The sequence below is a fragment of the Chamaea fasciata genome, unplaced genomic scaffold (assembly GCF_029207755.1).
Source record: "Chamaea fasciata isolate MVZ Bird 193981 ecotype frontalis unplaced genomic scaffold, bChaFas1.0.hap1 SCAF_11, whole genome shotgun sequence".
Lineage (NCBI taxonomy): Eukaryota > Metazoa > Chordata > Aves > Passeriformes > Sylviidae > Chamaea > Chamaea fasciata.
In genome coordinates, this window is record NW_027094096.1 from 5,707,737 (window position 1) to 5,723,129 (window position 15,393).

Sequence of the window (15,393 nt, forward strand, 5' to 3'; positions counted from 1 at the left end):
AGCTTGCTCAGCTATAGATTTAAGTATAGTGAGGAGAGTTTAAGAACTTCCTTATTAACATGCATCACATGGACAGACTGAATAAGCACATCTTCAATGATTCTGGGCATACCTCTGAGATCATAAACACTACTCCTCCTCAAATGCTAGGCAGCAAGGTAAATATTATGCATTAACAAAAGACCCAACTCAATTCATACACAATGCCAATTCACAAAATGAAGACTAATTTTATGAAATTGCTTTAGATCACAAGCCATGGACTGAGGTGAAGCAGGACAAAACAACCAAGATACCATACCCCATTCAGTCCCATAATCAATTCTGCTTCAAAGAGAAAAAAGTCCTTTTAGACAAGTCCTGGAGTCTGACAAAACAGACAAAACTTACCATTCAGGCCCAAAGTTAAGTGTCTGAGTTTCTGCTGCCATTTTTTCCTGTTCTATTCCTCTTTTTTAAAAAGTGTGAACCTGAAAAATAAAAATATTTATTATGAAAACAGCTGGATTGATACAGCCCTTTACAGATAAACTCAAAATACAAAAGGACACTTGGTCATGCAAAGAAGTGAAAAAAATTAACTGCATTGAATTTTATTTTTTTTTTAGGAATCCATTTCAGCTTTCCAACAGATTGATTTAGTAATATAGGAGCAACTGCATCAAGATTTCTTCCCTAAATCCCTCTTTTAACAGCTCAAACAGGACACTGGATTAGGGTGTCTGAGGAAACAATTTGTACAAACACAGAGAACTTGATGCATAATCCTCTCCTCTAAGAGCAGTAATGCTTAATTAACAGAATTGCTGCTTCCTGACAATTACAAGAGGATAAAAACCCCACCAGAATTACAGCAAGACAGATTTGCCAGCTGAGTGGCAGAGTATTCAAGAATTTTCCACTGCTCATTCTTGAAAAATAAGGCTCCTAAAGATTGAGTACATCCAATGCTGCAACATCCTCCAAAACTCTGCAGGCAAATGACAGTGTTTCTTCTATTCTTGGTTTCACAGAGGAAAAAAAAAAAGGAAAAAAAAAAAAAAAAAAAAGAAAAAAAAAAGAAAAAAAAAAAAAAAAGCGCCTAACTCCAGACTTCAAGGTAGGTCCTGCAGACACCAGCAAAGCTTATGTCAAGTTCCTGCATTTCCAGAGCGCGTGGATAAATGGATAAGAGCAGATGAAGCCATACAGGAGGGAGAGAACAAGACTAAGGTAAGGCTATGAACTCTTCCCTAACAGAACCAAGTCCAGCCCAGGCAGTTCTGGAGAAGTGTCTTCTCATGCAATAAATACAGCTCCTCTTTCCTCCCAGCAGCTGCCAAATCCCAATCTGCAGAGGAAGATGGTTTGTTTTCTTAAAAACCAAACACACAGTAGGTAAATCCCAAGAAAAAGAAGAATCTGAGGCCTCATCTGCAGACATTGGTTGATTAGACTTCAAGAATCCATAACACCAGGGAGGGAACTTTGCTGTGTAGAACCACATCCCTTAGCAGATCCAGGGACCAAATAAGGGACTTCATAAGTTTGTCTACACTTCACATGAAAAGGTGATGAATAAGAAAAAGAAAATCCAGGGAGACAGAGATGGAAAGGGCATTAGTTACTTAAAAAAAACCAAGACAAAACCTAACAAAGAAAACTTTTTTTTTCTTATATACATCCTAGAGAAGCAATGATATTAAAGTTAAAGAAAATAAATCAGTACCCTCAAAGCTAGAAAATGACAAAACATGCTGAAACCAAATATGCTAAATCTGCTTGAGTAGATTTTACCCAAATGCTTTGGGCATAAGATTATAAATGCTTATAAAATTCCCTGAAGCCTAAACCCATCAACTCACCTTTGGCTTATGTATTTTAACATGCCACATCTTCTTTGGCCCATACACAAAGTAACTTAAGTAGAAATCTTAATGTTTTTATTTTCACAACAATTCTAGACAATGAAATGGAATTATCCCAACTACCTGCACCAAAAGCTAATGTAAAAATACCCAGATATTCTCCCAGGCCTAGTCTGAGATGATTTTGATCTAAGTTGCGTTTTTGAAGCAGCTGACAGCTCATTAGAACATTCAAGGTATATCCATTCACCACCCTGCAAATCAAATTAAAAGGTGAGGTACCCAAAAACTGTGGGGTAATTCAAGTAAACCATCATGCCCACTTGGGCAGAGACAAGCTTCTAACGCAATTGCTAGTAGCCTTAATTGGATGGCTGTCCCTGCACTTCCTGCAATGCCTGTAATCCTCCTGCTGGGGGTGGTGAGTTTTCAGATCAATCCATGTGCATCACCAGGGAACCTGGGATCTTTAACTCCTAACATCAAAGCTAGTCTACCAACAGTAATACCAAAAAGGCTGGCACTCAGGGTTAAACAATGAAAACACAGCTGAAAAGCAGCAGATACAAGGACAAGGCACTAAAACCCAGTTAGGATCAAGCTGTTCACTGCTGTTGGACCCACTGAGCCCCACTCTTCAGCCTTTGCATTACCTTCCCAAAACATTGAGGATGCTGTGTCATGTTTCTCTACTAGACTCCTTAGCAGTTTAGTAGCAACAAGAATGCTGGTCCCATCCCAGTGAGCTGCTAAATGCCTTTCCCTAGCCCTCATTTTGGCCACTGCACTTTGAGAATACTTCCTCTCCTGTATCGCATTTAGGTAAGTTCTCCATCCCTACAAGTTCTGACTGCATGAATAGTGAACTGAAAACAAGACAACTGTAAGTGAATGACCCAACACAGAATAAAACAGATGTGCAGATGACCTGAATAGGTGTGAAAGGTGAACTGAATAGACAACGTTAGCCAGACATAAAACACACATGAATACAATGACAGGCAAGGCTGAGAGAAAAACGCTGGCCAAGAAGCACGCTGGAAATGGGCAATGATTTGGGAGGAGGAGGGCAGAGAACAGGGAAAAGGCTCAGGAAAGCTAAGGCAGCAAGTGCACCAGAGGGAAACACCGAAGCCACGTCAGAGCAGATGAAAGAGGGAGTGGAAAGCCTGTGCTGCTCCCAGTGGCAGGCAGAAGGCGAGAGTGGAAGCCAAGCTGAGAACCTGTGACAGCGAGTACACCACACCTGCTGTGTGCAGGAGGAGCTGCACCAACTGGAAAGGCAAGTTGGAGTGGACAAGGCAGCACTCGCAGCACAGAAGGCAAAAGTCAGGGTGGAGCAAGGAAAAGGATGAGGAATTCAGAGATGGGAATGAACCATCAGGTCACAAATTTAACCATTTTGGCTAAGCAAAAGGTGTAAATAAATCTTTATTATCTAGATCACTTTTCTTGGGTCTTATTAAAATGCTGCTTCCTTATAAATCAAGGATGGAAAATTACAAAAATAATATACACCTAATATTTCCTCCCTGATATAATTTGATGAGGGAAAAGCCCGTTTCTGAAGAGCTGTTTTTGTGAGTTGTGGTTTTCTACAAATCAAAGGCTATTGACTGAGGAACCTCCACAGGCACAGATTTTATAAGGGCAGAGAGCACAGGGGCAGCCTCAAGGTGAAGGGAGGCAGTATTTTGATAATGATCACTTAACACCACTGCTCAACCAAGACCTGCTGCTTCCCACCGCTGCTCCAAACAATAACATTTTCCCAGAGTTTTCTTAAAATAAGGTCAATACTTGATCAAGGTGCCAGTGCAACCCTACAATCTGCTGGGGCTTTCCTGCTTATTTTTAGGGGAAAATGGAATTGGCTTGCAAAATGGAAATGGAACCCCATTTTCCTGGAGTGACAACCAGCCACCAACCTGCCATCAGCACGCAGTAGTGAGAAGAAATCACATCAACCCCACCAACAAGCTGCAGGCTGGCAAGGAGAAAAAGCCCCTGTTTTGTCAGCTGTTCAGTACTCCGAAAGTCAGAAGTCCACTCTCTGAATAGACACAAACTGTAATCCAATAACATGAAGCCTTTAAGTGGCTTTCCCTCACAATTAACAGGTAATATTATACATGCAGAACCTGCCATCAGCAACACTCATTTCACTGGTTCACTTGAAGGAACAATGGTTATTTTAACAAACTTACAGTTTCTTAAATTATTTTCCAAGCTCACTATTTATATTTAGTACCTTACAAATGTATTAAAGCTCCCAAACAACTGCTACAGACACAAGCCAGAACTTGATTCTACTAGCTAGATGGATGTGTTAAAATGCATAAGATGTTTCAGCTGAAGGTCTACAATTACTGTGGCACATTTTGCCCATAAGCTCTGGGATCTTATTTAAAACATACAGCTAGCTAATAAATATCTAAACAAAAAGCTGTCTTCAGAGACTTGAAAGATCAAAACTACCATGTTTTCCAAACTTTGCTCAACCTCACACAATTGCCATTTAAGGCTCATTTATTACTGATGGGCACCTGTATGAAGATTCTCAGGCAACGTTAAATTGCTACACTTCAATGACAGAATCTCTCAGCTAGCAGCACATGGCTCTCTGGCTCACCAAGATGTTCTGCTCTTCTGGGTAGAGACTACCAAGACAAAGGTTCTTAGAATTCTAAGTTAACCTGCATTCCGGTCTGACCATCTAAACTTTTCTGCAGACAAAAAAAAAAAAAAAAAAAAAAAAAAAAAAAAAAAAAAAAAAAAAAAAAAAAAAAAACACAACAACCCCAACACACACACACACACACACAAAAAAAAAAACCACCCAAAAAAACCAAAAAACACAACCAACAACAACCACCAAGATTTGGACTGTCATTGCAATTTATAGCTTTGGGGCCACTGAATGCTCAGGTTTTTTATTAACTTTGGAAAACTAAACCTTGAAAAAAATATACCACTGATTCTCCCTCTACACAGCTATTTTATTTTTAAATGGTCTATTCTTCAATCAGAGATGTTTAAGAAGAAAAATATCCTCTCCTTTCAGGGTAGCTCTGTTGCTACTGCAGGTCTGAAAGAGTCTTTTAAACTTAGAAAGTGGATGAAGATGTGAGAAATAAGAACACAACAGAAATCCAACATGAGCAGACTCAGCTGCAAGGAAATGGGTTCTCCTTAAATATGGAGAAGGAATTTAACAGCATTCAACAGCAACATCTGATGAAGATGAGAACACTTCACCTTCCACAAGCAAGAAAACATTCCACAGGCGGCTACTAGAGCTAGCCAATGTCAGTGCCAGTAACTGTGTTTTTTGAAAAATTAACAGGTTGACTGAATAATTAATGCTGATTTTCTTTAATTCTTGAAATATTAAAGATGATCCCCAACCGCATGCAAGGCACCTTTGAAGTCCAATGGTAAACAGGATGACTCAGGTGGCCATACAACCTGTCTTTGATATTAATCACTGGCTAAAGCAGAAAACACTGATTAAAGGACACTGACATAATTAAGGCCAGGGAACATATTTATGGAAGGTATGCAATCAAAATATACTTTTGTAGGAGTAGAAATGTCATTGCTGGAGCAAGCAGATAAATTTTAACTTCTGCAGGACATTTCATTTCAGCAGAACATTGAAAAGGACAAAAATATTCAGAACCACACAAAAAGTCTCAAATCATCACAATCTAATTTTTCTTCTCTTCCAAAGAATCTACAAAACCCACCTCAGACAGAACAAAATTCTCAAAACCAAGTAAAAGGTAAGACACTATCTCCTACAGAGTCTGTAACACTGGCCACAAAACTCCTAAAACCTCAGGATGACAACCATGGATATGGTAAATAATGGAAATGACACATCATCAATAGCAGCACCATGAATTATTCAATGACTCAGGCCAGTATAGCAGGTTGCACTGAGTAAGGCAAAGTCAAGAGACTCACAAGCAGAAAACACAGGTGATATATAAGAAATGCAAGACTGTTCTGGAAAAACACAGTCCTGAAATCATGCTGAGATTTATGACATTAATCAACTGCTAAAGGAATATACAACATTGACTAGAAGAGCTAACAAAAACCACTTAACCCAGGAAAAAGAAAATGCACAGTAATTATACACCAATTTTTACCACTGAAGGGATCCTGTGTCCTTTCTGTTGTAAGAGGTGAAAGAGCTGATAAACCAGGTGTTTGAAGATTGATAGAACCTGACAGACATGCCCTACAGTGAGAAGAAAAAACACCAACAACATACTAAACCTCTATTTATTGAGCTTTGAGAAAAAATTAAGTATCTTAGGCTGCAAATCATCACTCAGGTAAAAACAGCAGAAGACCCAAGTTAATTCAGTGAAGGGACTGAAGCAAGACATTCAGAGATAATCAACAAAGTGAGCTGTTTTTAGATCAATGTGAAATTATTTTCTAGTAAGTATGTTCTAGTTTGAACAGAAAATTAATCAGAGAGAAAAAATCTATTAGTCACATTATACAAGATGCCAGACAAGTCACAAGAGTCCCTTCTGGCTTACCAGACCTGATTCCTGACAAAGGCAGTGGATTTTCCAAGGCCTATCTACCCACACACCAAAAAGTTTTTCCTAAGGGAGCAACGTCCAAACCATCCACTTCTCCAGAACCTACACCTCTATTATTACACTTACATTTTTAGATCTCTAGAATTCTTATAACCTTCCTGTCTCAAATCCTTGCAAATGTATTTCAATCTCTTGGCAGTTTCTGATCAAAAATTGTCCATGACTACCTCAACTGGCACTTCTCTGCTCACTGCGCAGATGCACTAAAGCTTTATGGTGCACCTCAGCTTGCAACACGTTCCACCCTAGTCAAGAACAACAAATCCAAGCAGCCCTTCAAGGATAGAAATGACACAAGAGACTAACAAGATCTACACACCTCATAACCAAATCCAAGAAAAACTTAGAACATTAAGTAACAATTCCAGATGTTTTCCTCCTTTCCTACCTACTGTCGTGACCTTGGTGGTTAGAGGCAGGCTGGAGAGCTCCACGTCTGCCTTCCCCTGCACACAGCCAAGTGGGAAGGGCTTTTCCCACCTGCCCCATCAGAGCACAGCGTGAGCTGCACCTTTATTACCCGACTCCCAGCTGAGGGCAGACAGCAGCCATTAAAGCCTCAAGCAGAGTCAGGGGACCACACCCTTGGCCGAACACAAACGCTTCTCATTCCAAATCCCAGCCCAAAATCCTGCCAGCGCTCACTTCCCAGCTAAAAAAAATCACTTCCACATCTGTCTGCCTTGTACATGGAGAACCTGCTGGTAGGTCACTGTTCCGTCTGCGCCCTTCCACAAGGCACTACAGGCCGAGGTGCCACGTCTGTCCACCGGCCCCCCAGCAGGGGCAGCAGGCAGACCGTGAATGCAACCCAAAACCCAGTGCACACCTCTCCCACTCAGCACACACATTATAGAGCCCACACCTATTTTCCAGGTGGAAGAACACTGCTTCAGACTACATTCACTGACAACAATCACTGAATTACAGATCTGGGTTGCTGAGAGGGTTCAGGGGTTCGTTTTTAAAATATCATTAAAAAAAACAGCTTCTTTGGGCTTTGGAAATTATCTCCCTCCCCTCCCACCCTGTTCCTTAAGGTTTCCTTCTCATGCAGTTCTGAGACATCCCATACTTCAGGAAACAAACATTCAACAGTGAGTGTTTCATAAAATATTCTAAACAGAGAGAATCAGAATGTGTATTGGACTGCACACTTCATGTGAACTACAACATTGTTTAACAGCTTATCCATTTTTGCAAAATGTCCTAAAAAAAAAAATTCCCTTGTTTTGATCTAAGAACCATATCTTTGTAAATTGACCTGTGACATTAGCCTGATCCTTACTACTCTTATAACTTAATATTACAGAGAGAATCTCATATACAGATGATTCAGCATTAACTAAGCCTACCATAAAGCTTCACTGGTTTTAATGGTGGCTGAATGGGGCCTCTGATTGAGTCAAGTTATGAAACGTTTTTACATCAAAACCTTGCCATATGCTAGTCCGTGATCAGCCTCACTCACAGTGTAACACATCAGCCCTGCTTTGTGCAGGAGGCTGGAACAGACAACCACCAAAGGCTCTTCCAACTGAACCATCCTCAGATTCTAACACACGTGGCTCAAAAAAAAAATTAAAAAAAAAATAAACTGACAAGTTTATAAATCCATTACTTGTCAGCCAAACCAACTCCCTGCCACACGACATCCTGTCTCCAAGGCTGAGGGCAAATTCAACTGTTCAGCTTTCTATCCTCACAAAGCTTCACCCAAAGTCATCTCCAGAGTGCCCAGAGCTGATCTCCCTTGTTCCTTCCAGTGGGAACAGACACACCAACACACATGGATCCAGCTGCTCCCACCCAAACTGAGCTGCCCATGGACACTTACAGCCCCTGAGGCTCCCAGTCACTCAAGCCAGTACCTTTTATCATAAAATATTACTGACAGAATGCAATTTACATTGATTGTCAGGAAGAGAAGGAACATTAAAAAATCTGTTTCACTGTATTTCTGCACTGAAAAAAGGACAAAATTTCAAGTAACAAAACACTTCACAAACTGCAGCGCATCATGCTTACTTTCACTGGAATAGCAACTATTTAACAGTACAAAAATACCTCTCTAACCAGTATTTGTAACTGTATATGTAAGCTTGTTTATCCCTTTATAATGACAAACTACATACACAAGCAGCCCTACTAAAGCCATCAAGTTATTGTTCTTTATTTCCCGAGATTTTTTTAAACATATGGCCAAAGACAATTATAATACCGCACTGTTTTAGTAACTAACTGACACAATCAGAAATTAGTAAGTGACCCAACAAGCAGTCAACAACACAGTATTTTAAAACAATTCTCTAAATAGCCATCACAATTCTTCATTGACCTATACACTCTACAACCTCTACACAGCTCATGGGATTCCTTCTACTTTTCTCTATAATCCTGAGGTCTACATATCCAGCTTCCATATATTAAAAGCTTTAAGGATTACAGGAGAGGCTCACTCCTGAAAAAACACACTTTGATTTCATGCTGGGGACAAACCTCCCATGCATCCAAAAATTCTATACATCTTTTCCAGTTTAAAAAAAAAAAAAAAAAAAAAAAAAAAAAAAAAAAAAAGGCTAAGATAAAAATTTCAATGGCAGCCTAGTCTTCCATGCAGGCATCAAACCATATCTACAGTGTCTAAATTCAAGGAATGGTTGGTCACCTCTAGAGGAAATAGAATGAAAGCCCTTCCTCTGCAAAAAAGGAGAAGTGGACACATTTTGTAATCAACACAGTGGCAATCTCAGCTCCTCACAAAGCAATGCAAAGACCTCAGCCTGCTACAATCTCCAGCTACCATCTGGGCTAAACATGAAAAAATCATAGTATTAAACATCCCCAGGATGAAGTGGTTCTATTTATCCACACACACAACCACAAGAGGGCCAATGCCACACAGACTTCAAACTTCAGACACAGAATTCTTAGTTCCATCCATAACTTCGGCACACCTGCAGCAAACTTGCCAAGTTTTCTCACTTCTGGTGATCCTCAAGCCAGATCCTTTATGCAAACAAAAGAAATGTTCTGGAGAGCAAGAGCTACGAGGAGAGGCTGAACTGGGCAGGAAACTGACTTTGTTCCCATCCCCTGCTGCGTTTCACACACCTTGGATTTCAAATGTCACTCTATGAATTAAAATAAATTGATGAAGAAACTACACAAAGAATGAGTCCCTTTCAAGGCAACTGCTTCTTCAGTAAACAAAGGAAAAGGTTTCCTCTCCTCCAGGCATCCAGCGGCTCTCCAGCAAGCTCTGTAGGGGAAAGGCTGCCTTGCTCTGCCCCACAGCTCTATCTATAATCATGAATTATATATAGCTTATCACCACTAATCTTGGAGCAGAAGCACTGAAGGGGAAAAAAAGTAAGAAAACCAGAAAAATGAAGGAAAACTGCTAGGAAATGGATTTTGTTTTTCTAAATCAGACTATGAGGTAACTTAACATCATACTTTAAAAAGTCCTAAGAAGAATTTTAAAGAAGAACTTCATCTCAACGAAAAGAATAAGAAACATATATATGACAGTAACTTGAACTTGCAAGACCAAACTAAAGGAGGCAAAAATCAAATTTCACATTTTTAGTAATTAAAAGAAAGAAAGAAAGAGGCCAAAGGGGAAAGCACAAATCATAGTGCCCAGCTCATCTTCACTCAGTTACTGTGAACCAGTTTTCCCTTCCAGGTTTAAATGGAAAGATCTTCCAGCACAGAGAGGTGTACCAGCAAAGCCTTCAGCCACGCAGCTGCCCCAACAATTTGTTCCATGCGACTCTGACATCCAGGGTTATTCTTTATTTTAATTAAGTATCTATAGATCTTTATAAACTGCCCATTTTTTTCTTACATTCAGGTATGAGGAACTCCAGTTTGTGACAGAACTCCATTCAGACGGCTGGCCTCAGCAGAGACATACAGTGGGGTTTACTCTCAATCCCTTAAAAAAACCCAAACCTACTTCACACTCCCTTTTTACACAGGTTTTTCCCTCAACTGAGGAGTAAAACAGTAAGGAAAAAATTAATCACAAAGCCCTTAACTATATATTTACGAGGATTTTTTTTTCATTTACATAATCACAGGTATCTGAGTTTTAGTTTACTGTATGTTTCAGAAAGGCAAACAAAAATGCCAACAGAAGCACCTGAGGATATCTTACAATCCCCAAGGGCAACATCTGTAACAAAAAGTGCCTGCAAGAGCCCAAGTTTTTATGTGGTATCAATTTTTTTTTCAAGCACAGTGTGAAAAAAATCATTAAATTTTAGTTCTGTGCTCTTACTTTAAAACACAGGCTCGAGAAACCATTCAGGAAAAGGCCCCAAAAGAAACACAGTGACCAGGTGTTCCCAGGCACTCTCCTGTACCCAGGGGCTGGGAGAGCCTTAAAACCATCCAACCCCAGTGCTTACACACAATATTGTCAGATACTCAAAGTCCCAACATAAAAGGTGACATCCAAGTCCCAGGGTTAAAACTCTGCCTTCTCTTTAATCCACCTGACTATCAGACAGAAACTTTTTTTTTTTTTAATCACGCATTCATTGAGAAATTAAACCACCACACAACCACTGACACCAACTGACTTGTGGAGCTACACGACCCTGGGGAGCAAAGCGAATGCACAGGGCGCCACCGACACTTCAGCATTTCTGCTGCCACCCCCAGGGTTAATTAGGTTCTCACACCGGCATCGGCTAATTGCTCCAAGGACACCTATTCAAGAAAACCAACATCTCATAGTAATAATGCTCTTATTGTCTACTGCAGCCACCACACAAAAACAAAACTTAAAAAAACCAAAACAAAGTTTTTTGTTGGTGACAACTGCAACCAATTTTGTTTACAAAGGTTTCCAATTATCACGCTGTGTATCAACCGAACGCTCCATTCACAGAACAGCAAATTAACTTCTGTTTATTAAAGTTTCTTAAGAACAAAACCAACCAGCAGAGTCATAAGGAAAAAAAAAAAAAGAATTCGCACGTACTTTCCAGGAACTTGCCCAAGTCAGCTCCTGAAGCAAGGAAATAAAATGAGCAGCAAGAAGTTAGAGGAATATAATGAGAATTCAAAAGGCCTTTCCCCGCCCACCCAAGCAAACAGATATTCAAGAATTACAGCAAAAGCAGCACACCACGAACGTTGAACTGAATGTTACTGGGGAAACGTAGGTTTTTATTCCAGAAATACGACTCGGCAATACCTCCTTTTGGCCTACACCTTGTCCCAATTCAAAGAGCAGTCACAGGGAACTGAAAGAGCCGTAAGCGCTCTGTTGACACTGAAACTACTTGTCTTGGATCAATACCAAACGTACACAATTCTGATCGATGCTCTCTTCAGCCTGCCAAGGCCTCTCCAGTCAAACACAGGCGGTCAGCGCTGCTCCCAACACCCTGCAGCCTGCGCGGGGGAAGGCTCGGAGCTCCCTCCTTCCGAGGCCGCTGTAACCCCACAGCGCCGGCCGTGCTCGGAGCGGGGCTCACCGCGGCGCTCCCGCTGGGCTGGGAGGGGACGAGCGAGTTGACAAGGGTCAGTGCGGGGGGACACGGCCCCGGAGGGCGGTGAGGAGCCGCGGGCGCCCCGCCGCCGCTTGACAAGTACCAAGGACCCGCACGGAGAGCTCAAGGCCCGCTCGGCCCAGCTCCAACGAGCCCTGCAGAGGCCCATGGGGAGCGCAGGGGGGCCCTCCAGGCGCACTCCCCCTCCCCCCTAGGCGGCCTCGCCTCCCGCTTAGGCCGCGGGGCGCCTCGGTGCTGCGGCAGCCGAGGCGGACGGGGGCCGCCGGCAGGGCCGATGGTCGGACGGGGCGCGCGGCGGCGGGGGTGCGGCGGGGACGGCCGGGGCAGCGGCGGGGCCGGGAGGCGGCGGGACGGCGTTACCTGCGCTCCCGGGCGGAGAGTCCCTCACAGCCGCGGCGGCTCCTCAACCCAACAACACAAGATGGCGGGTGCGCCGCCACGCAGCGTCACGTGAGGGAGAGGCCACGCCCCCCAGCCCCGCCGCGGGACCCGGATGAGCGGCGGCGCTTCCCGCCCACCGGCCGTGTGACGTCACCGCGGAGAGGGGCGGGCCTCTAGCGCCCCCTGCCGGCGGCGCGAGCCCGCCGCAGCAGCAGCCCCGCCCCTTCCCCCCACAGCCCTGAGGCGAGAAATGGACGCGGGGGGAGATGGCGGGGCCGGGGGGTGCCCGCGCCCTGCCAGATCCCCGGTAACCAAATCCCTGCGTCAGTTCCCCTTGCACTCGGCGCTGGTAAAGCCACGCCTTGAGTCCTGTGTCCAGTTTTGGGTCTTTCAATTCAGGAAGGATTTTCAGGGGCTGGAGCACGTCCAGAGAAGGGAACGGAGCCGGGGAAGGGTCGCCAGTCTGAGGAACTGGGGGCGGAGCTCAGCCTGGAGAAAAGGAGGCTGGGGGCGCCCTTCCTGTTCTCCACAGCTCCATTTGACAGGAGGGCGAAGCTGCGGGGGGAGTTGGGCTCTGCTCCCAGGGAACAGGACAGGAGAACGTGGCCTTAAGCTGCAGCAGGTGAGGTTGATGTTGGACACTAGGAAGAAATTCTTCACAGAAGGGGTGATTGGACATTGGCAGAGGCTGTCAAGGGAGGTGGTGGAGTCGCTGTTTCAGGAGGTGTTCAAAGGAACACCTGGACGTGGCACGCAGTGCCCTGGTGTGGTTGACAAGGCGGGGATCAGTCACAGGTTGGACTCGATGACCTCAGAGGTTTTTTTCAACCCGAATGATTCCGTGATTCTGCCCCCCTCCCGCCTCAGCAGCGCAGTGTGGCTCCCAGCCTTATCTGTTTCCTCTGTGTTTCCATGAGGCAATTCAGCTTTATCAGTAGCCACAGGAAACTCTGTGAGAAACCACCGTGTGTGAACGCTCACAGTGCCCAGGCACCGAGGGCTGGACCTGCTCTCAGCCGGGCACTGGAGGAACCCTGAGGACACTTTGCTGTGGGAGTCACCCTGGGAGGCAACAGCAGCTGCTGTTGCCGCTGACAGAAAAAGGGCATTAGTTGATACATATTTTGACTCTTCTGATGGAAAAATCAGGAGCTCAAGGCAAACTTTCTTCAGCTAAAAATACCAGTTTATTTTTAGTCCCCAAACCCATATTAGTACATGATGCAGAATAGCCCCATGTGGTTCCTTCAGCGTAAAAAAACTATTCTTGGCTGTTACGCACTGCTGAAGGTATAACCGTTTTCAGCTGAAACAGTTTCACTCTAATCATGATGTCAGCCACAACCCATGTAGCTTTCTCCACATCCACTTCTAGATGGATAAATACTCGTCATTGTGTACTGAATGACAGCCAAAAATTATGCAACAGTGAATAGTAGTGATTCTTACGAGCTAATGGGTGGAAAGCCTGTAATTCTTGGGGCCTTATTTTAGCTGAGTTACATAGGACTACCTCACCAAAAAACCTCAGAATGGAATTTCTCCATTAGGAGGCTGGTATGGAAAAGCAAAGCTCCCTAGAAAAGGGCTGGCCTCTGATAAGCTGCATTCAATCCCCCTGGCTGTTGTCACACAGCTTGAGCCAATACTAATAATGATAAAGAGAGGGAGGGAGGGAGACAGTGCTGCATTTCAAGCTGTCAGTGAGAACTTCCAATTTCATTGCAGAAGCAGCTGTGCCTTGTTATTCTACTTATCAAATGCCAGTTTGAGCACTCAGAAATATTTTCACATGCTCTAAGACAACCTTTATCTCAGATGGGAGATGTTTAGCACTTTTTATCCCAGTTAACACAAACATTCTATAACTGAAACAAAAAAAATCAAATTCAAGAAGCATGCCTCATCTGCAGAACTTGGCATTTCTGTAAAATACCTCACGGAAACTCAGATGACAATCTTTTGGTAATAGCAGATGCATCTTAAATCTTCCACAACTCATTCAAGCAGAACAGGGAGAATGAAAATTCTCATTGAAAATTCAAGGCTGTACCTGTGTGGTAAAATTCCTGCATGGCTCAATGACAGAAAGTCAGCTGATACTGTGTAGGTGTGAGATCACCCCAGCAGCCAGTCTGGGTACCAAGGGCATGATGTACTTCAGAGCCCTGGATTACTGTGCCATTCATCCACACTATTAAAAACCTGAGTGCAGGGAAGCAGGACCCCAAACAAACTATAAACTTTCCTTACTAACCCTTTGTTGTCACCCATTCTGACTTGGAGGCAAGAGCTGGCCTCCCTCAGTACCCTGGTAGAGCTATGAACCCAGAGCACAGCTTTGAAATGATAAATAATGACCACAAGGCAGCCCAGAAAGATGTGTCACCGTCATGTTTCCCCTTGCCCCTCCTGCATTTTGTTACTTGGAAAAGTGGTTCCCCTGTTTGATGAAATAACCAGGGATTTTGTCTGGGAAGAGTCAATGTCTTCTCAGCAGCCTCTGTTTTCCATGTCCTCATTTGTCACATCCCTAAAAATAATGAAACCAGCAGCAAAGCAGGCAAACATCCAACTGCAGTTTTTAAAGTCAGTCACTTCAATGCATCTGTCACCTCAGGTGGCTTGTGCTGAAAGACAGAATACCACAAACAAGCTGCTACTTCTGCAACACTCAATTACTTTTACGTGTCTTGGATTTATTTGGATGCTCCCATAAGGTCAAAAATGTTATTTTGTCACCTTAATCCTCACAGAAAAACCCCAAACCTTGAGCCAGGAGGATCTTGATCACACCATTTCTCTTTCTCTCAACTGTGACCACACTGAACTCTTCAGATGAGACTTCCTGCTGCCACAGGCTGTCCCCTGCAGCCAATGGCAATGACTGTGCCAGGAGCATCCTTGAGAAATCCACTGAAATCTGAGCATCCAGACAGGCTGAACCCACCCTCAGTGCTGGCTCAAGTGCTAGGGACTCCTCTGTTGTACTTTGCCTGCTCTGGGAAA

At 43.4% G+C, this 15,393-nt stretch overlaps 1 protein-coding gene across 9 annotated transcripts in view; it reads right to left on the reverse strand.

Annotated features, from left to right (window-relative positions):
* GIGYF2 (GRB10 interacting GYF protein 2) overlaps positions 1-12,443 on the reverse strand; it is a 74,518-nt gene extending 62,075 nt beyond the window's left edge. For 8 of the 9 annotated variants that reach the window (XM_066194124.1, XM_066194123.1, XM_066194120.1 and 5 more), the window contains exons 1-2: positions 12,364-12,443; positions 391-470 (exon numbers count right to left, since the gene is read on the reverse strand). In XM_066194124.1, coding sequence (XP_066050221.1) covers positions 391-431 — 41 coding nt within the window. In that variant the 5' untranslated portion in view covers positions 432-470; positions 12,364-12,443. Of the gene's footprint in view, positions 1-390; positions 471-11,798; positions 11,986-12,363 lie in introns of all 9 variants that reach the window. The other variant, XM_066194117.1, reaches the window with a different exon arrangement.
* Positions 12,444-15,393: the final 2,950 nt, after the last annotated feature.